The sequence below is a fragment of the Halichoerus grypus genome, chromosome 7, assembly GCF_964656455.1.
Source record: "Halichoerus grypus chromosome 7, mHalGry1.hap1.1, whole genome shotgun sequence".
NCBI classification, from domain to species: domain Eukaryota; kingdom Metazoa; phylum Chordata; class Mammalia; order Carnivora; family Phocidae; genus Halichoerus; species Halichoerus grypus.
In genome coordinates, this window is record NC_135718.1 from 1,321,523 (window position 1) to 1,343,286 (window position 21,764).

At 61.2% G+C, this 21,764-nt stretch overlaps 1 protein-coding gene across 31 annotated transcripts in view; it reads right to left on the reverse strand.

Moving 5' to 3' along the window:
• Window positions 1-21,764, reverse strand: part of JAKMIP3 (Janus kinase and microtubule interacting protein 3) — a 105,560-nt gene that overhangs the window by 46,824 nt on the left and 36,972 nt on the right. For all 31 annotated transcript variants that reach the window (XM_036070089.2, XM_036070088.2, XM_036070112.2 and 28 more), the window contains 2 exons: window positions 12,661-12,904; window positions 3,365-3,862 (listed from right to left, as the gene is read on the reverse strand). In XM_036070089.2, the coding sequence (XP_035925982.2) occupies window positions 3,365-3,862; window positions 12,661-12,795 (633 nt within the window). In that variant the 5' untranslated portion in view covers window positions 12,796-12,904. The remainder of the gene's footprint in view (window positions 1-3,364; window positions 3,863-12,660; window positions 12,905-21,764) is intronic.

Below are 21,764 nucleotides of genomic sequence, written 5' to 3' on the forward strand. Positions count from 1 at the left end.
GTCTGCTTCTCCCTTTCCTTCTGCCCCTCTCTCTCCTCATGCTCTCTCTCTCTCTTTCTCAAATAAAGTCTTAAAAAAAAATCTCATTCTGGACTGTTTGTCACTCGTGCATGAAAATACAACTGATCTTTTGCATATTGATCCTCATCCTGAAAACCTGCTGAGCTCTTTTAATGGTTCTGGGGGTTTTGTGGCGAATTGCTCAGGGTTTTCTACAGACTCATGCCACCTGCAAGAAAGACAGTTTTAAATCCTCCTTTCCAACCTGATGTGTTTGGTTCCATTGTTCTGCCTTCTTGCCCTGACTCGAATTCCTCGGTGGGAGGAGAACAGAGAGAGGCCCCAACACGACGCAGAATCTCTTGCAGCCCGGCTGTCCACGAGCCCCATGAGGGGTCCGGGGTAACGGGAGCGCAGTGGCTGCAAGGAGCAAAGGAGCAGAGCCCTTGGAGGGAACCGAAGAAAACTCTTTCAAGGCCAGTTTTCGTGGCCACCCTCCGGGAAATGAGCTGCTGTTATGTGTCTGAGCGCGAGGGGGGCAGAGACATGTTCGCTCCGGGAAGGAGCGCACTGGGGCATTCGGTGTATGACGGCGGAGAGGAAACGCTGCACGAGGAGTTAGGAGGCAGAGTGGGGGGCATCTCCGAGAAGCCAGGCTGGAGAGCAAAACTCAGAGGCCCAGCGCCTCACCGCCAGGCCGTCTGGGAGCAAGACGAGGAGGCAACAAGCATCTCCTGAGCTGGAGACTGTGCTTCCAGTTAGAAAAGGCTCCCGACCACCTGGCGTGTGGTGTGAACAAATGTTCCAGGGGACGCTCTGGGCACAGGGGAGACCCCGCAGCTTCGGGGTGGGGGTGGGAGGGACCCAGGGAACAGGGAAGGTCAGGAATCACATGGTCTCCACGTACTCACAGCTACGCAGAAGTTAAAATACAAGCAGAGATGGCTTCAAGTTCCTGATGGAAAGTGTCTGCGACTTATGATTCCCACCCCGGTTGAAGCATTGAGCGTGGAATAAAAATGTCATACACACAAAGTCTCACAAGATTTATCTCCCACACTCTCTGTTTCCAGGACGTCATTCGAGCACTTGTTCCACCAGGAGAAGAAATCATGTATCAGAAAGAGGAAGACGCAGGAGGATGCAGCCCAGGAGAGGGCGGGGGCCCCCAGGGTGGCGGGAGGTCAGGCTTACAGCGGGTTCAGGGGGAAGCAGCCCCGCGGGCGGACGGAGGGCTCCGGGAGGGGCGTCCCAGGAACAAGGGAAATGGGTGACTGAACGTGTAGACTGCTCACAAGGGAAATGGGCGATTGAACGTGTAGACTGCTGCATCCCATTCGGGGATCCCAGGGGTCCTGAGTGGGACCAGCAGCAAAGCCAGCTAGGTCCAGATCTGCTGCACAGATGCCCCTCCTGGAAATTCAGGGCTGAATTAGGAATAGGCACGTAGAAAATTAAGCAAATGAAAAAATGAATTCCTGGGGAAACAGAAGTACGTACAACAAAGGTAATATAACTGTGGGTCTTTTGTGAGTAACACTAACGCGGCGACAGTCGTGCAGATAGTGAATACGCACTTAAGGCGAGACAAAGTTCCCAGCATCCTTGGGACCCTCTCTTGCCCCCAAATACCCTCGGCTCTGGGCCCAGGATGCTGGCTCTGTGCTCTCAGCTCCCCGGCTGGGCTGAGTTGGCCGTGGCTGGACCCTGCCCCCCCCGGGGGCCACCCTGCTGTCCCGTGCCGTCACCCGCCCCTCCCCCAGGGCCCCAGCGAGCACCTGCCATCGTCGCCACCCCGCAGGTCTCCCCTGACACAGCCCACACCTCCCCGAATCGGCCCCTCACTAACAGGAGCTGAGTTCTCCCGTGAAGACCTGGCCGGGACAACTTAGGGGTAAGCGGGAGCGGAGAGGTAGAGGGCCAGGGATCCGGGGGAGGCAAAGGAGGATCAAAAATGGAGGTACCAAGAAGTAGAAATTTGGGGGCGCCTGGGTGGGTTAAGCATCTGCCTTCGGCTCAGGTCATGATCCCGGGGTCCTGGGATCGAGCCCCGCATCGGGCTCCTGCTCAGCCGGGAAGCTTGCTTCTCCCTCTCCCACTCCCCCTGCTTCTCCCTCTCCCACTCCCCCTGCTTGTGTTCCCTCTCTCGCTGTGTCTCTCTGTCAAATAAATAAATAAAATCTTTAAAAAAAAGTAGAAACGTAAGCATGTTTTTGAGAATGTGGCACAAAATCCAGAAGAACCAGCCAGAAGAGCTGCCAGGACCTGCCCCTGGGGTGTCCACTGCAGGGCTGGGGGCAGCACAGGGACCTGCTGGTTTTGTTGCAGGTGCTCAGCTGGGCAGACGGGGCCACAGGCCTGCAGACGGTGAATCCAATCGAGACGAACAAAGGGGCCACGTGGAGCTGGGCAGTGAGCACTGACCGTCCTGTCCCACTGTCCTCCAGCTGGCCACACTGGCTTCCCTCCCTTTCCCAGGCAGAAGAGGAGGGGAGGGGCCATCCTGTCGTGGAAGGAACCCCTCGCTCCTCACAAGTGCGCCTTGGTGGCTCAGGGCGGCCTCAACACATGGCTTAGGGTTGAGGGGGCACGGAACGGGGGATAGTCCGGGAAAGGAGGGGGGCCGTCCGGGTTGGGAGTGTTTGGCCCCGTGTGCACATCGCGGCAGAGTTGTGTTGGGCTCCCAAGTCTTGCACTCACCCCTGGGGCTCGGGTCCGGAGAGTGGCCGCACCCCTTGTGGGAAGTACAACATGGCGGCACGACCCGGGGCAGTCTGTGGAAACCAGAGCCCAGAGAAGGAGGGAGAGGCGCCCCGGGTGCACGGCTGAGCTGGTTGGAAAGCTTGCTGCATCCCATTCGGGGATCCCAGGGGTCCTGAGTGGGGCCAGCAGCAAAGCCAGCTAGGTCCTGACACAGCCCATGACAGGGGACACAGGGCTCCAAAGTAGAGCACCATTTCCCCCAAATTACTGAGGAGGTCCAGGCGCCAAGGGATGAGGAGAATCAGGCACAGTCCCTCACAAACCCTGAATATCTCTTCAGCTCCTTCGCTCTGGGTCTCTGAGGACGTCGACTCCATGGATGCCAGCCACGGACAGCGGGTGTCCGGAGCCATCCCGAAGCCCCAGATGAGGCTGCCGGCGTTTAGCCCTTCCTGACCGGATGGTGGCAACTCCCTATGGTCCAGACGGAGAGGATGCCTTCCCTTGTGGCACCGACATCAGGACGTCCTCGGGGGCCCATGACCTTCACCCGTGGGCCTTCTGGTCTCACCTCCTGGACCCAGTGAGCCCCCACGCCCCGCGTCCCCCCGCCCCCAGCGACCCCGCCAGCACCCCTCCCCCACGCCCCGCGAGCACATACCAGCCTGCGGATCTCCCGCTCGCACTCCCTCTTGATGCGGGAGATCTCCTCCTGGTGGAGGTGATACACACTCCTGATTTCCGCGGCCTTGATTTTGTCGGCCTGGACGGCGATGGTCAGCGCCTCCTCCACCTGCCTCTTGGCCCCCTTGAGCTCTGAGATCTCCTGCTGCATTTTTATCTTCTCCGCCTCGAAGCCCTTCTTGGCCTCCTCCTTCGCCTCGGACAGCAGCACGACCTTGGCCTTGTCGGGGGCGCCGTCCCGGAGGGTGTGCAGTAGGGCCTGCAGCCGCTGGTTCTCGTTGTCCTTGATCTTGATGACCCTCAGCAGCTCGGCCTCGTGCTGCCGCAGCAGGGCCTCACGCACGGCCTGCAGTTCCTTCAGCTTCTCCTCGTGCAGCTTCGTCTTGAGCTCGGTGAGCAGCACGGCGTTCTTGTGCTGCTCGTGCTCCCGCACCTGCCGCAGCTCCTGGTTCTTCTCCCTCTCCACCCGGCTGACCTGGAAGACAAGAGCGCGCCAGCCCGTTGGTCCTGACCCCGCCTCTGCGCGCGCCTAGGGACCCACGGGGGCAGCTTTGCGATCCTTCCTGCAAAGCTGGGAGCTATCTGCCCTTCGAGAATGTCTCCTTGCGGAAACCGAATCAAGCCTTGCGGGTGGAGAGCGTGAACACACACGCCTGGGCGTCCGCGGGGCGCTGGAACCTGGAAGGGAAGGTCACAGACACGCGGGTCCACGGAAATCTGCTCTGCCGCCTCACCCCTGGCCAGGCCCAACCGTGCCACGAACACCCGATGGCTGCCTCGCCAACGAACCACCGGGAAGAAGGTGCGGGGTGCCCTTGGGCACGGGCCTCCAGCCCAGATGACGGGGTGTCCCACTCACCTTCTCTGACGTTCTTGGCCAATGGGGAGACCACTCTAGGCCACAGCACTCTCTGTCTACATGACGTGTAATGTCTAGATTTGGGGAAACACTCAGATTTTTGACTGAATCTCATTTTCATCTCGAACATAACCTTGGCTCAATGACCACACCACCCGCACGTGGCAGGAAGTGGTGCTCAGAACCTAACGTCGGGGGGAGGAGTGGCTGACCCGTCCAGGGTCCAGGGCTGCAGGTGGCCCTTCGCCTCCCTCCCCACCTCTGGGCTCCACGGCACCTCGTGTGGGGCCGGCATCCTCGATCCCCTCCTTCTCTCATGCACCCCGCAAACCGAGCTCCAGAGCCGGCTGCCCCCTGCTGCCCACTCTGGGCAGCGTCCAACTCACCTCCCACCACCCACTCTCCACAGGAGGAAGAGCTGCAGGGGTGAAGCCCCAGCCCAGCCTTCTCCTCTGCTTCCAGCGCATTCAGAGAAAGGGCAGAGCCGGGGAGCCCTGGCAGGTGGACAACCCCCGCTATGCCCTCCCTGCCAGGGCCCCTGGCACCCCAGCTAGCCACTTTGGGTTCTATTCCCCAGGGTGATAAGCTCTGACCCTCGACCCAGGGCAGGCCCACCGCCCACCCTCCAGACCGTGGCCGGCAGCCCCCAGACGCCCAGCCCTGCCTCCACACACTGACCCCGCCACTTGGTGCCCCTTTCTCAGAACAACCCACCCACCCCCCAAGATGGATGGATGCCTTATTCATCCCTCTCTCCGGGGCTGTGGTGTCCCTCCCCCGTCAGAGCAAGTATCCTGGGACACACAGAGAGAAGAAGGCCACGTCTGCCGCATCCACAGTTACTTCCCCATCAGGATGTGCATGTGACCTGACTCACTCAGCTGGTGCTCCCAGCTGGTGGTCCGGTGTCCAGTGGGTCCACCCCAAGCTGCCCTCGGGACAGCTTGGATCCCACAGTGCTGGCACAAATTCTAGTCGCCGAGCTCTGTCTTTGGGCCTTCCAGGCCCCTGACGACCGCCCAGGCATCTGCCCGGCAGTCGGGGTTCCCGCCAAAGAAGGGGGCTGTTGCTGAAGCCTAGCGCACAGGCATTTAGTCCTTCCCCATCGAAGATGAGCTGCCCTTTCTCCAGTTCAAGCTGAAGACGTGGGAAAGCAAGATGTCGATGGTGGTTCTCAGTCGTGTGGGGGGCGATCTGTGCTCTCGGGGGGCCACTGCTGAGCCATTGCAGCCCCCACTGTGGGGTCGGGGGTCCCGCAGCTGGACGCAGGGGAGCCAGACGGCCTCTTGCATGGGAATCAGCGGAGGGAAGAGCCACGTTGCCGCAGGTGGTCATAGAGCAGGTGTTTGTCGGAGCAGGAGGCCGGCGGGGACTCTCAGACCCGGGCAGGGTTTGGTTCTGATGGTGGTCCAAGCCGCTCAGAGGCAGCAGTGCCCACACCCACCACAGCCCTGCCCTTCTGTCCAGTGCCCGTGACTGTCCCTGCCGCACACGGGAAGGGCTGGTGAAAACTCAGACCCGCACCAAGCGCCCTGCCCTGCACGGTCCAGTATGCCGCGGGCAGGTAGGAGCAATGGGCTCAGACGGAGCAAACGGTGGCCGGTGGCCCCTTCAGAGCCTGGGTCCTCCGCCACGGCCCCCGCAGTTACTGAAGAGAGATGCACAAAGCGCACGGCGCTCCCAGGAGACGCTCGCTCACCGCAGTTCTGAGCAAGATGCACTGAACGGGAAGACCAGCCTTGCTGCTTCCTTGGGCTCCGAGGTGCCCCATAAATGCACTGTGCTCCCACCTCTGCGGTCCGCCCCCCTGTGTCTCCTGCAGTGGGCTTTCCTTTCCCCTGAAGCTCTGCCCACACAGGCCCGTGAATTCCTCCCATCTGGTGTGGGCTGAACGGCCAGGCTCCAGGCTTCTGATCAACTTCCCCTGCGTAGCTTCCGTGCCTCTGTCCCCTCACACGGAGACTCTGGTTCTCGAGGAAACCGGGGGTGACGGGGGAGCACATCCCATAATTACTCCCTTATCCACGCGAGACTCACAATTGCTCAGAACGCGACGAGGCTGACCAGGCCACGGAGCACAGGTGGTGGGGGCTCCCGCGGCCTCACCATCCTCAGGTTTTGTTCAGAAAGAAGCTATGTTCAGTGCTGCCCACAGTCCTTGCAAAAACCGTGGAGCTGGTGACAGGGGTGGACCCTGGCACGACCCCCAAGTCCCACACCAGAGGAGGGGGCGCCGGCACATAAGGACCCCCCCACCCAGCCGGCCATCCAAGTGGCTCGGACCTGCTCTGGGCACACAGGGCCCACGGCGATGGGCGCTACCGTCCCCCCTCCTTGGTCAAGACCAGCTTCTACACTCAGGCCAGACCACAGCCCACAAGGATGGCCCATGCCGGGCCCCGACCCACACAGGCACTCACAGGACAGGGTGGCCACCATCCGTAGTCCTGACCGGATGTCCGTAAGAGGGACCGATGTGCTGGAACAGCAGAGACAGGCTCCGGGCCAGGGCGCCAGGAGACGGTCCCCGCCAACCAGCTCCCGAGCGGAATGGAGATGCGCCCGGGGTCTTACGAGCTGTTGCATGAGGAGCGTAGGCAACTGACTCGTGGGGTGCGTTAGCCGCTGAGATCGTGTTACTGACTCAGACTGCCGAGAAAAGGCGCGTCTATAAGAAGCCCACGCGGCGCAGCCTCGGGCCCTGCAGGTGGGGTCCTGCGTTCAGACTGCCGCACTGGGCAGGCCCGACACCCTGACTACGCGGCCACGAGTCCTGCGTCTCACATCTCACCAGGGGCCTCGGCACCCCACTCCACACCCGTGTATGGTTGGAAGCAGCCACGATCCTTTATGGGGCCACGAAACGTTTACAGCTCTCAAACACTGGTTAACAAATTTGCTCAGAGGTTTATGGAATTGTAAACTATGTGAGCAAACAGCGCCGCTGGGACCCGGCTTCCCTACATCAGGTGAGCCCTGTCCCAACGGAGCCACCCACAGACCCACCTTTGCCAGTTCCTTCGGGTCATTCTGGTCTCCTTCCAGGGCCACCTCCTCTGAGAGGCCCTCCTTGATTGTACCACCGCCAGCATGACTGCTTGCCTGGCTTTACCTGGCCCAGACACCTGGTCCCGTTCCTGGGTGTCTCCCTCCGCTGGGACACGGCCTGGGGGCACAAGGGCGCCCAGTGTTTCCTGAGTGGCTGTCTGTGGCCTGGGGAAGCGGGGAAGCCCCTTCCCGGTTAAAGCAGAAGCCGCTTCCTGATAGCAGGTGTAAGGCTTGCTGTCCATTCCTCCCACCCAGTCCCGGGGGTGCTCATGAGCTGGGGGCACAGATGCGGGCGGGACCCTGTGAGTGCAGGCCGTGGGGGCTGCTCTGTGCCTGGACTGGAGCCGAAGCCTTGGCATCGTGGTGGAAACACGGGGCCTTAGGCACCAAGCTTGTTTCTACCTAGTTGTCCGTGGTCACCTCCCAGTACCCCGCTCTGCGTAACAAACGCTGAGTTCTTTTCCACGCAGCTCCCGCGAGGCCTTCCATGTCAGCTCCTCTCCCTGCAGAGCTGGCTCCCTCTTTCCAGAAGTTTCTTCACCAGAGATGGCCCCACTTCAATCTCCTGACAGAGGGCGGGCAGCAGGAGAGTCCTGTTTTTATTTAAAGCATTTCATTCTTTACTGTCAAGTTTCCATTCACTCAAGTATCCCTCGTGATAAATTAACCATTGGCCTGAAATCCAAAGCGCTAAGCTCGCGGCGGCTAGGTTCACTGGCGTCTTTCCATGCTTCGCAGGGACCTTCTCTACCCTGGCAATTGCAATCTGCAAAACGAGATGTTGCTGCTGCAGAATTTTGCGGGGAATTCCTGATGACGGGTGGGCGCCGTGTGCGGTGTGAGCGCGCTCCTTGGCCTCCACAGACTCCCACCACCCAGCCAGGTTTGCGGGTGGGGACGGGTCCTGCCGGCTCTCCCCAGACTTCTGCCCTGAGGTCCAGAACCAGGCCCTCCTCCTCAGGGGCTTCCAGAACAACATCTGGAATATGCCGAAAACCAGACAGAAATCTCCGATCCCACGGTCTGGGTCTGGTCACGCGGATTTGTCCAGCGGTTGCAATGGTGACATTAACTGTGGTACATGTAAAGATTTCGGGATTGGTAAGGACAAAGGTGTTGACAGTTGTGATGACTGGATTCGTGTTTCCCATCCCCCACGTCAGCATGATCACAGGCGGCCAGCACTGGTGGCATTTTGTGGTGAGGGTATTGCACTGGGTGAGCAGACAGAGGGCTGCCGAAGCCTCGGCAGGAGACACCTGCGCAGGATCCCAGGTGAATTTTGTTGACCGACCTGGCTGCTGGGGAGACAGGAGAGTGCAGGCGGGAACTGGAAAGGGGCCTGAGGGGCGTTTCCACCCCCAAACACCCTGCTCCCAGCTCACCGCCCCCATTGGATGTGGGGACAGAAGCTGTGAACCCTGGGGGCGCCTGGGTGGTGCAGACTCTTGGTTTCAGCTCAGGTCTGATCTCAGGGTCGTGAGATCGGGTCCCACGTAGGGCTCCGCGCTCAGCGGGGAGTCTGCTTGTCTCTCCCTCTCCCATTGCTCCTCCCTCTGCACACACACTCTCTCTCTCTCTAAAATAATTAAATAAATCTTAAAAAAAAAAAAAAAAAAAGGAAAGGAAAGAAAGAAACCATGAGCCCCACCGGCATGCTAGGGACTGCTGAGCAGCTCCCGGAGCTGAGCCCACGTGGGAGCCCGCTCCGCCTCCCGCCCGTCCCAGGAGGCCAGCGCCACGTCCTCAATCCTGCCAGGACGCTGGGCCCAGGGAGGTCCAGGCCTCTCAGTGGCTGTGGGGGAAGCCGGGCTTGGACCAGCCCCACACGAGAGGAGACAGAAAGGACAGTGTGTCTGTGAGGGTCTAGAACTTTTCTGTTTGAATCTCGAAAGACAATGGCATGTGTTAGGTCTGGGTGGTGGGTACCCGCCTGTCTGAAATATTACCATCTCAGACACACACACAAACACGCTTAAAAAAAAACCAAACTAGAATGTTTTAATGATGCTTGGCGGGAAGGTGCAGGTCTGGCTTGGAAGTGGCAGTGGGAGCCCAGAGGTGGTGGGGAGGGGGGAGCTCGGGCTCAGAGAATGTCCCTGGGTCTCAGTGGCCACGGCGACCTCGGCAGCTCCTTCCCACCTTCTGGACTAGCAACAGGGGCTGGAAGGTGAGGAGACAATGAAGAACATTACCCTCTATGCCTCCTGGAAGTTTCTTGAATGTAGGAAATCCCGCAGTCCGAGACTGGCACCTCCTTCGGGCCCATGGGGCTCTGCTCCCTGCACCCCCTCCCTGCAGCACTGCCAAGAGCCGCAGGGGAGACGGGCAGCACCAGGCGGCTGAGGCTGTGGGGAAGGCAGCTCCGAGCTGTGATGCTCAAAGCTGCTGGCTCAGAGCAGACGTCCTAGGACCCCGGGAAGGGCTCCCGCAGGGCAAGGTGAGTCCCACGGGGCAAAGAGTCCCGAAGGGCAGGGTGAGCCCCACAGGGCAGGGTGAGACCCGCAGGGCAGGGTGAGCCCCGCAGGGCAGGGTGAGTCCCGCAGGGCAGGGTGACTCCCGCAGGGCAGGGTGAGCCCCGCAGGGCAGGGTGAGTCCCACAGGGCAGGGTGAGTCCTGCAAGGCAGGGTGAGCCCCGCAGGGTAGGGTGAGCCGCGCAGGGCAGGGTGAGCCCCGCAGGGCAGGGTGAGTCCCACAGGGCAGGGTGACTCCCGCAAGGCAGGGTGAGCCCCGCAGGGCAGGGTGAGACCCGCAGGGCAGGGTGAGCCCCGCAGGGCAGGGTGAGTCCCGCAGGGCAGGGTGACTCCCGCAGGGCAGGGTGAGCCCCGCAGGGCAGGGTGAGTCCCACAGGGCAGGGTGACTCCCGCAAGGCAGGGTGAGCCCCGCAGGGTAGGGTGAGCCGCGCAGGGCAGGGTGAGCCCCGCAGGGCAGGGTGAGTCCCACAGGGCAGGGTGACTCCCGCAAGGCAGGGTGAGCCCCGCAGGGTAGGGTGAGCCCCACAGGGCAGGGTGAGACCCGCAGGGCAGGGTGAGCCCCGCAGGGCAGGGTGAGTCCCACAGGGCAGGGTGAGTCCCACAGGGCAGGGTGACTCCCGCAAGGCAGGGTGAGCCCCGCAGGGTAGGGTGAGCCGCGCAGGGCAGGGTGAGCCCCGCAGGTCAGGGTGAGTCCCGCAGGGCAGGGTGACTCCCGCAGGGCAGGGTGAGTCCCGCAGGGCAGGGTGAGTCCCGCAGGGCAGGGTGAGCCCCGCAGGACAAGGTTTGGCTGGCGGCCGCATTTCTAACAAGAGTCACAGGAAAGTGACGCGCAGCGAGGTCTGGAACCCGCAGGCTGGGGGCCTCACCACCCATAGAGGTAAATTTCAGCCGTCTTGTAAGCCATGGCGACTGGGATGTCTGGGGGAGCGCGGTGCTCTGGACGGGCGCTGGTGTGATCCCTGCACACGCACGCACGCACACGCACGCACACACAGGCGGGCGCGCACACTCGGACCCAGCTTCCTTGCACGTGGACTCAGACATGCAGACAAGGATGCTCACTGCCCGGCGCTGTGCCAGCCGAACATTGGGAACAGCCTGGATGGGGCGGCAGGTGGAACGTGGGCAGGTCGGCATGGGAGGAGAGCCAGACCCACTCCAGTGCTGCACGCGGAGCAGTTAAGAAGAGACCAGAGCACCCGGTGTGCGGCCTGCTGTCACCTGTGCGGCGAGGAACCGCAACACGAGGGACTGGGGCCTGTTCTTTCGTTCCAAGAGGTCAATCTTCCCAGAACATAAATAACAACAGGGCCCGGGCTGCAGGACCTCGGCCGCCAGCCCCAGGGCCCTTGCACGGCAGCAAGAGGGCAAGAGCTCCACCCCCGCCCGCCCGCCTCGGCGCCGGTGATGCGCCGCGAGCTCGCTCCCTCCCGCACCCCCACCCCGGGCCCTTGCGGGACAGGTGGGCTTCGCTGGAAGTGCACACAAAGGAGTACCATACTGCCGTAACGGGCAGGGTCTGCAGAGGAGGAAAGTGCCACGCCCCAATGGCCACGTGTCGTGCTTCTGAGCGCTGGACGGACCACGCTCTCCCAAAGGGCCTTATCCCAGTGCTGACCCACGGCGCTCGTGCGTCTGAGGCTCGGCCCACAGCCGCGGTGTGGATGACCTCGAGGACTCCGCGGCATGTGGGAGGACTCTGTCCTGGGCCTCAGGATGTTTGCACCTTCGCCCCCGGCTCCCCCAGGCCACGCGTCTGGGCCTCTGGGTGCCGGCCCTGCTGACGTGGTGACCGCCTGACCCAGAGCAATGCTGAGCCCAGTGCTCCCTGACTCCCTGGTCCCAGCCAGGGCCCGGTGGCTCCGACTCTCCTGCGGGCCCACAGAGGAGGCCTGGCCACGGGAGTGCCACGTGGTCGCTGGGACAGCAGCTTATGGTATCCGAGTTGCAGGCCCATCCCCGGGGCTCCTTGAGCTACTCCTCCCCGGCACCAACGGTCCTGTTCCTGTCCCCTTTGTACAGAGCAGGGACCTTCGGCAGGAGGGTGGGTGACCAGCATGGGCCACAGGCTCAGCCAGCAGACGGCACGGAAACGGGCGGGCGCGGCCGTGTCCTATCAGCGCTGGACTGACGGACAAGGAATCTGAATCTCGTGTGATTATCGGCAGTCATGGAATATGACAGTACTCCTCTTAGGATTTAACCAGGCTGGGTCATGTGGCGGTTAGAGACCCGGCCCCCAACACCCCGACCCCCTCCCCCACCGCCTCCCCGAAGGACTCCGAGCTGGGCAGGACTCCTCCAGACCCACCGCTCGCCACATTCCCAGGAGGCCTCGGGTTGGGGGTGAGGGCAGAGGTTCTGACAGACAGAGAGGACAGTGGGCCAGTGGGACGCCCCCCACCCGGGCCTGGCCTGGCACGGAGCAGGCCATCCCGTGACCAGCCCCTCACTCTCCTCCAGAGACCCCGGCACAAGCTCCGCCTTCCCCGCGGCCTCAAGGACCCCAAGTGCTGGACGTCTGGGTGGGGTCGTCTCAGGCCTGCCCACAGGGGTCTGGGCCCTGGGTGTCCGCCACCCGGAGGGCCTGCCCCAGCATTTCTGATGGCACCAGGAAGCGCTAAGCCCAGCCTGTTTCCTTTATCCACACAGAGGCTGTTCCTCTGTCACCCGCTCGGGGGACATTTCCCAGGATGGCGCCACTGGCCGAGGTCCCTCTGGAGGCCCAGGCACTGAACCAGGGCGGTCCCCCACCTCACGTCCCCCCACGCCCCCACCGCCCTCTTCCCAGAGCTGTCTGTCCCCCGTGGACCCTGGGACCAGCTGGGCAGACCCCGGGGCCCAGGACAGTGTGGAGAAGCCGGGAAGGGGCAGGGGTGGCAGGGGGCCCACCTTGCTCTTCTCCTGCTGCAGCTCGATCTGGATGTCAGTGAGCTTGGCCCGCAGATCCTCATTGGCGGCCTGCAGAGCAGCGAGGAGCTCCGCCTTGTCCCCCTTGCCTCGGCCGCCCGTGCCCTTCTTGGACATGGTGAGGGTGGCCCAAGGGATGCCCGGGGTGGGCCGCGCGTCTCGGCTGGGCTGTCCACACCAAGCTCCGGCAGGTAGCGCCTTACTGCGGCTACATTTTCTCGCTCACCTGGAGGGAAAGCACACCTGGTGAGCAGACTGCGTCCCGCGCCCTCACAGGAGCTTGGGCCACATGCGGCCTCGTGGGGCAAGGGGCGTCCTGCGCCCTGAGGAAGCCGTCCAGACTGCACGCCGGGCCCCCAGCCCCAGAGCGCAGAGACCCTCTGCCCTCTGTACATCACCTGTGATGGGTCCCCGCCTGTAGAGCATGTCCCCGTGCCTGGCACATAAAGAGTGCTTGGGGGCGTTCTTTCTGCCCCTTTGGAATAAGAGGTCGGGGACCCAACTTTAAGGCCCAATTTCATACCCGGGTGTGGGCCCCAGAGGCAATGGTGGGTGTGAACCAGGAGCTTCTCGGACAGTGCGGTGGAGGCCGGAACCTCCAGACCCCCCCAGGGGACCCAAGAACTTCGCCCGGGAGGACGTGCACCCTCACCCTGAGCCAACTTAGGGGGTGAACGCGCACCCTCAATCACCCCACGGGCGGGCTCCCTGCCCTGGGCCAGCCCATCCATTGCCTGGGGCTGCATTTCCTTCCCCACAGGTCCCCGCACCAAATGTGGGAAGCAGGCCAATCAACCCACTGTGTAGACCGTGTGGGCCTGGATTCAGCAGCAGGAGGCTTGGGTCCTGCTCCGCACTCATGACCTGGGGAACCCCGTGCACTTCAGACACCAGGACGGTGACCCGAGCCACAGAGGTGCCCTGTGCCCACCCAGCCGCCCCAGCTGACAGGCCAGGAAGGTGCCTCCAAAATCTGGGGTATCAGGTCAAAGTTTGGCCTGGACGCAGGCTGGGACGCTGTCACTTCTAGGGGAGCGCTCTCCAAGTGAGTCCCCGCGGCCTTTGTCCTCCCTGAGGCCTTGGGATACGGAATCGGACAAAGGCCCAGACAGGGGGGGTGCAGGGGAAGGCCTGGGCGGGCGGCACGCAAGTGTGAGCGGGCTCGCAGCCGGCCTGGGGAGCAGAGCCGAAGGGGGACTCTTCCATGGAGGAGGGAGAGCGAAGCTGGACAGAGACTGTGAAGATGTCAGGCTATCTCAGCAACGGCGCGGCCTCAGAAGAGAGCCCGGCAGACCCTCAGCCCCTCTGCCCAGGCCTGATGGCTGACCCACGGCTCCCCTCCTGCTCACAGCCCCTGCCCGGGAGGTGAAGAGCACGTTCGGTGGAAGGGAGGGGCCGAGTCCCAGGCTCCCGATTTCGGTTATATTTTCTGAGTCACCGGGGACCGTTTTGTAGACTTTCCAGCTCTGCGTGAAAGGGTCTTCCGCCCGCTTGCAATGACGCTTCCCACTTGCCGTCCAGTCTTCACAGGTGGCGCCGAGAGACCCCCGCGCTCCAGCTCCCGCCCGCAAAGCCACGCAGCTGCGGCTGGTTAGGGCAGGCCCGCGTGCAGGCACCAAGCCCTCGGGGCCACGGCCACGGGGCCGTCATCGTGCTTCTCATCAGCCGCAGGACTCCCTCCGCCTGGGCGACGTTTGGGTACTGAGCACGGAGAAAGGGAGCCTGAAACGGGGCCGACGAGAGCGCTATCTTCCACGTGGCTCTGCTCACAGAAACGCGTGAAGCAGCCTTGGAAGAAGAAGGGTCCAGCTTCTCTGACCCTCCAGGCGGGCTAGTGTCTCATCATCCGCGGTGTAGTCTCTGCGACGGCATTAGTGGGTGGGGTCAGGTGAGGTGGAGTGGTGGGTTTCCATTTGGGCGAGGGAAAGTGGAGAAAGTGGAGAAAAAGCCCCCCAGTTCCCGCCTTGGTTATCAAAGGCTCTTGGTGGGGGGCGCCTGGGTGGTTCAGTTGTCTGAGCGTCCGGCTCTTACTTTCGGCTCAGGTCATGATCTCAGGCTCACGGGATCAAGCCCCGAGTCAGGCTCCTCTCTCCCTCCCCAGGAGTCTGCTTCTCCCCCTCCCTCTGCGCCTACCCCCTCCTTGCTAGTGTGCACTCACACTTTCTCTCAAATAAAGAAATACATCTTTACAAAGAAAAGCTCGTGGGGGCCCGGGCATCTCCGTGGCAGGAGGGAGCCCAGGCCATGCTCTGCTGGCGGGTTACCTGCAGGCTGAATGTGGCTGTTGGCAGGAACCCCTTGAAGGGGCAGGTGGTCCCGCCTGCAGGCTGTTCTCCACGGCACAGGCTAAGCCACTGTTTCGACCCCATGGGCAGAGACTTGAGGCCCCTGGGAAAAGACAGACAGACATAGCTTTCTGGACATAAGTCATCGCAGGCCCCGGCTGTCCTGCGGAAGCAGAGAAGGACAAGCAGCCACGTCAGGCGGGAGAGAACCTAGTCACACGAGGGACAGTGGATCAGGGGCACGACCCCCAGGGCTGGTTCTGAAGGGAAGCCGGACCCTGGAGCCATGAGCTCTGCAGGATCCAAACCCCTCTGAGCCCTCAGATGCGGGACCAACCCGAGCCAGAGCATCGACGGTGCCGACCCTGGCCGGCCTCGTGACTCTGACCTGCACTCGGTCACCTTCAGATGCCCTCTGCCCCGATTCCATGCTGAGTCTCGTCCGCGCAAGGCCCTCGGTCACTATCTGCTCCCTTTGCTTAAACCCTCCCCAGTGCTGTTGTTGGGGGACACCCGCTTTGGGAGGGCCCCCCAGTGTTCTCCTTCCTTGTTGCAGGTAAAACCCTTCCTTTTCCTGTTCTCTGGCTTTTGGCTCGACGCACCCCAGAGGGACCCCAGTCTCGGGTGACAGCCCCATCCTCCGGCCTCCCCTGGTCAAGACCCCTACATCTCCCTGCTGCCTTCGCCAGATTCCAGGGAATTCCCAATCTCCTCGACAATTTGCTGCATTCACCCCAACTACCCAACTATTATTTACTCAATGCTTTCTGTAGATGGGTTCATTGTTTTTATGTATATTTTTTAAAGATTTTATTTATTTATTTATTTATTTGAGAGAGAGCAGGATGGGGGGCGGGGGGAGCAGAGGGAGAAGCAGAAGCAGACTCCCCACGGAGCAAGGAGGCCAAAATGGGGCTTGATCCCAGGACCCTAAGACCATGACCTGAACCGAAGGCAGCCGCCCAGCCAACTGAGCCGCCCAGAAGCCCCTATTTTTTTACGTATTTTAAAGTAACTCCGCAGGCCGTTCCTGGAGAGAGGGCGCCAGCATCACAGGTGTCTAAAGAGCTAACGGCCAGCAAGATGGAGGGACACACGCCCTGCCAGGGCTCCAGACAGGTGTCTACCTGCTCCACAGCCCTGAACCTGCTGGGCCCCCAGGCTGGACGGCGGCCCAGGGGCCCCTCCCAGCCCGCCCCGCCCCCTCTGCCTGGCCGCCCCCACCGCCCGCCGCGCCTTTCGCTTGGTCTGGAACATGATCTCACAGGGCTCAGCACGGACACTGTTGGCTCAGGACTCCTGCCGGCCGCCCCACTGGACCCCTGGGAGCTGAGCCGCCTCCACCTTGGTTCTGGACACCCGGCCCTGAGAATTTTTCATGCAGCAAGGGGTCTTGAGCCCTCCCTGACATCTCCCCAAATGCAGAGTGAATATTTTTCTCCAACACCAATTTGGGAGCAAATATGATGAACATGTAGACTTTATTATTTATGGAAATGAGTGGGAACCAAATAAATCCCCCCCAGTCCCCTGAGGGCGTGCTCGCCCACACCCTGCCGGGGACTCCTGGCGGCCTCCTCCCGGAGCCCTTGATGGGATTACCGCCTGCGGGGAAGGAAAGGGGATTTTTCACGCCTTACCCATATCCTGTTTGTGCTAATGACATCAGCATTAAGCCCTCAGAGGATGAGAGTTTGGTGGAATGAAGCATCTTGCCTCCCAGACTCGGCCGCCTGGATGGGGAACAGGCTAGCAGGTGACGGGGGCTGCATCCAGCAAGCTCTGGGGTCTCCTGCTCCGTGTTACGTGCCTCTGCGCGCCCCATGCCCCTCCCTCCACGCCCACACCCACTGAAGCACCAGCTGTAAGGATCGCGTCCTGGTCACGGATCCCATGTCTGTCCCGTCACCCTGGGAGACAGAAGAGGCGGCCCGAGGGAGACACAGGGGCCTGGGGGACACAGGGGCATCGGGGGACAGAGGGACATCGGGGGATGCAGGGTCCCCAGGGGCCTTGGGGGACACGGGCCTGGGGGACACAGGGGCCTTGGGGGACACGGGCCTGGGGGACACAGGGGCCTCGGGGGACACAGGGGCCTGGGGGACACAGGGGCGTCAGGGGACGCAGGGGCGTCGGGAGGCCCTTGGCCTTTGCCAGCTGCTCTGGCCCAAGCGCTCACCCCTGCCTGGAAGAACCACTGACCGCTGGAAGCAGGGGCTGGGGGTGGAGGGTGGGGTCAGGAGGCCACCACCACCAGGCCACAGGTGGGTCCCCAGCCAACATGCTTCAACCTCCGAGCGGAACAATGCTGAAGACCCGCTCAGGCCTCTGGCTTCCCGTGGCGGAGCTCAGTCCACAGTGTCCGGCATCCGCATGCTGGTGGGGCGCGGGGGCGCTGAGGGACCACCTGCCACAGGCCGGCAGGGGCAGAATCCACATAACGAGGGGGGGCATTTCAAATACTTACCGGCCTGAATTAGCCCCCCTCCCAAATAAGTGTTGCGAACCTACTTGGGAGACGTGGGGCTGTGGGGGAAAGAGGCAGGGTCATGTTCATGCCCAGGCTCCGCGCACACTGATAATCTGTCACACTTTGTCAGGAAGTCATTAAACGATCGGATTCATAGCGCAGTCTGCCCCCCTTTGTTTCGGGGTCTCTGAGGATGTATTAAATACAGGAGCTCGTTCTGCTCTCTGCAAGTAAGTGCTCTTACGTTCAGAGGGTTTAGAAAGGGAGACAAGCTCGGAGACGCTGACCCGCTAACGAGGAAGCCAGCCGTGGGGTCAGCACCGCCCCCACCCAGCCCCCGCTGGCCTCCAGGATTTCTCCAACGTGGAGCCCGGGGCTCGCGCTCTCGCTGTCCGGTGTGGGGAGTAGGACCCAGACGTCAGTGAAAACCTCCTGCGTGCAAACAGCTCAGGGCAAGGCCCCGCGCACTTGGCCAGCAGCCGGGGCATAAAGGGGCTTCGACCTTCTAAACCTGACAGTCTGACATGGGTTCTTTCCTGGTTAAACACTTTACCTACGAAGAAGAAAGGATGAATCTGACGCTTCTAATCCTTATCGTTTCCATGGAAATCCAAGGCAGGCAGTGGGGAGTGGTCAGAGACACCGTGTCGAACCCCACAGGGAGCCCCCGAGTTCAGGGTGTGGCTCCCTGTTGGCAGTCGGACAAGTAAGTGTGCGCCCGCGTGTGCAGACTCGGCCGGGCAGAGGACCAGGCTACGCAGTCGGGCAGACGCGGGGTGTCGGTGGGGCACTCAGCCCCAGGGGGAGGTGTCTCAGGGTGCTCCCTCTCCACGCTGGGCCCTCAGAGTGAGCCTGGCAGAGGGGTGGGGGGGCAGGCCAGGAGTGGGTAACCCTCACGACACACAGCTCTCCCATTAAAAGTCACTTTCCTCAGAAAACATGAAGACCCCAGAGAGGGAAATCAGCCGGCCATGCATGGCTGGACGTACATGTTGATCCAAGAATCTGATCCACACCTGGACACCTCGAGGCAGGAATCATGCTGGGGGTGGAGGGGGCAGCAGAAGAGCGTCTGGAGGGGGTGGGGAGCAGCACGTGGGGTCTGGGTGCCCGGGGGGTGGGTGGCGGTGAAGAAGACGGGGTGTCCCTGCACCCAGCGGACCCACTGTCAGCATCGACCCTGGGACAGACCCGAACCACAGCAGGGACTCAAGCACGCTGGGCTCTTTCCCACAGCTGGCCATGAGGTGGCCACAGGACAGACAGAGGATCCACAGGAGGGCAGGCGGGCAAAGAGGCTGAGGCCTCAGCTCGACTCAGAAATGTGTTTTCTAGAAGCCAGAAGCAGAGGTCAAGAGTCCAGGTGTGCCACGTGATGTCACGGTCGGGGAGCTTCCCTGTCGGCTGACGGCAGGAGCAGATGCTGTGCCTCCAGGACGGGACCCAGAGTGCGGGAGTAGCCACCTTCCTGTGCCCTGAGCGGCCACCACCGAGGCCGTGGGACTCACCATGACGACTGGGACGGACGGGGAGGCGCCCTCCGTCCCACAAGGACACCCGGTGCTCCCACAGTTGGCCGCGCATCTCTGAGAAGTGACTCGGGGTCGGCCACACAACCTCTGCCCTGATTTCAACACACCCACATCTTATCTGTAACCAGGTGGTGAGTCACGGTCCCCAGTCCACACAACTGATTCCAACACGTTCCCTTCCCGTCGAAAGGGTTTTCTGTAGTTCATGGCCAGAGTTCGGGCCCACCCGTGAGCGGGCTAAACTCCAACCTTGACGTGAACTTTTCAGCGTGAATCCCTGTAGATGCACACGCAGCTGTAGGACATGATGCAGAGCGATCCCACGCGCCTCCGCGCGGCTTCCCCGGGGGCTACATCCTGAGAAACTGCAGCGCGGGATGGCCACCAGGACGCGGCCCGCATCTCCCCAGGACTGCCCTGAAACCCTGCGCCCACCCTATCCCTCCTTAGCTCCTGGCAGCGGCGAATCTGCCCTCCGTCTCTGCATTTTGTCATTTCAGGAATGTTACAGAAACGGAGTCATTAGGACGTGACCTTCTGGGATCGGCTTTCTCCTTCAGCATAAATCTGGGGACCCATCCAGGTTGTGTGCGCTGGCGGCTCATCCACGTGCAGTGTTCCCGGGCGTGGAAACCCCACAGCCTGGGAATCCGCTCACCTGCTGAAGGGTGTCCGGGCTGTTTGCGGGCTTGGCCGCCACCGCCGTGCTCCTATAGGCATGCGCACAGGTGTGTGATGAGCACAGTCTTCCTTTCTCGGAAAGAACGCCCACGACGTCTGGGTCGCGCGTACTTGAGGAGGTGGCGTTCTACGAGACACCGCCGAGCTGCCTTCCGGAGGGGCTGCCCCGTCTACCCTCCCGCCAGCAACGAAAGTACTGCCTCTGGTGCTTTTCAGCTGCTTTCCCCGATGATTAGTGACCGCCTTCCTTTCACCGGCTCGTTTCCCATCTGTGCGCGTTGGCCAGAGAGGACAGGCTCCTCTGAGGCCCTTTCTGCCTGTGTCTGCTGGGGTTTCTGAGCCGCTAGCTTCTTCAGCCCCGGCGAAGACCCAGGGACCTCACCACTGCGTCTCCCCGGGTCCCGGGTCCCTTGTTGGCCTGCCTTCTTCGCCTTCTTATGCTTGTTTTTGATCCAATATCCAGAGTGTTTTGTTGTCCTGATGGGAGGACTGGGGAAAAGTAGGTTTACCCTGCCTTCCTGGAGGCGGGAGTTTCTCCATCAAAGGAAAAATCTTACACTTGTTTCTACTGTTACATAAGAACGATGATTATCATAAGCACGACAATCACAACAATATAGACGATTAAACCACAGGTGTGATTTAACATTTGACACCTCACTTCCCAGGGCAGAGGGCAGACATTATGTTAAATAACTGTAGTCGCCAACCACCTGTTTGAGGAAAGGGTCCTCACCGCCAGTACTGGAGGGAACGGCTGTCCCAGGAAAGACGCCTTGTGTAAAAGCCACTTTGTGCTTGGTTTTGCGTTTGCCTGATTCAGTCCAGGGAGGGAGGCTTCGATCGCACTAATACCAACAGGTCCCTTTCGAGACAGAAAAAGTGGCAGCGATTACGGCTCTACACAGTGGACCACTGAGCACGTAAATGGTTTCCGGGGGCAATGCAAGTGTTTTAGAAATAACAGAATCAAAATACTGAACCAATACACAGTTTTGCTTCTGCTGAACCCGTCACCTGACTGACCGCCATTTAAAGTGGAGACGTGAACACAGATTTCCAGCACAGGAAAGGATCTCAGGATTGCCGGCCAAAATGCCAGTTCTTCGGGTGAGGAGACCAGGGTCCAGAGGGAGTGTGTCCCCCAAGGACCCAGCGCTCCTTCCTGACAGAGCCCCCAGCCTGCTGGCCCCACGAGAGACAGTGCAACACGGATCCCCCTCACTGCAGACAGCCTAAGCTGTGACTCTCAGGCATCGGAGAGCAGACTTGAGTGCACGGCCTCGGGGGCGGGCCAGCCTAGCCTGCCCGAAAGTTCTCTGCCTCTGTCGAAGGGGGGCCACTTCTTTCCAAACAACTCAGCTGGGGCCCAGGACCAAGCTCAAAAATATTTAAAGAGGGGCACCTGGGGGGCTCAGTGGGTTGAGCGTCCGACTCTTGGTTTCCACTCGGGTCATGATCTCGGGTCATGAGATCGAGGCCCGCGTTGGGCTCCATGCTCAGCGGGGAACCTGCTTCTCTCCTCCCTCTGCCCCCTCCCCACCCTGCTCGTGCTCTGTAAACAAATAAATAAAATCTTAAAAAATATATATTTAAAGGAATACAAAAAAAAATTCAACCCCAAGAATACAAAATTCACCACATCTGGCATCCAATCAAAATGACCGGGCTGTCAATTATTTCTCAATAAAACTGAGGGGAAAAATGCCAGGCAAGGAAGTAAGGAAGCGGGACTCCTAACAAGGAGGGAAAAACCAACCAAGAGAAACAAACGCAGACGTAGATCGCAGACCTCGCAGGTGAGGACCGGAGAGTGGCGGTCCCGGTAACACCCACGCGCTCAGGAAGGTGCAGGAAGTGGGAGTATGGGAACAAGGGACGTGGAAACGTGTCGAAGGATCCAAATCAGGACCACGGAGAGCAGAGCGCTGGCTGGAGTGAAGGATGCGCCTGGCGCCGGCCACAGAACCACACCCGCAAGAGAAAGGTCCAGTGAGCGGGAGGCACCCCAGGAAAGGGAGCCACAACAGAGATGGGAGTCCCGCGGACACCTGTTTAGGAACATGGCAATGACACCCACTTCCGTAGAAGTTTCACACGGTCCTTCCTCTTTCTTAC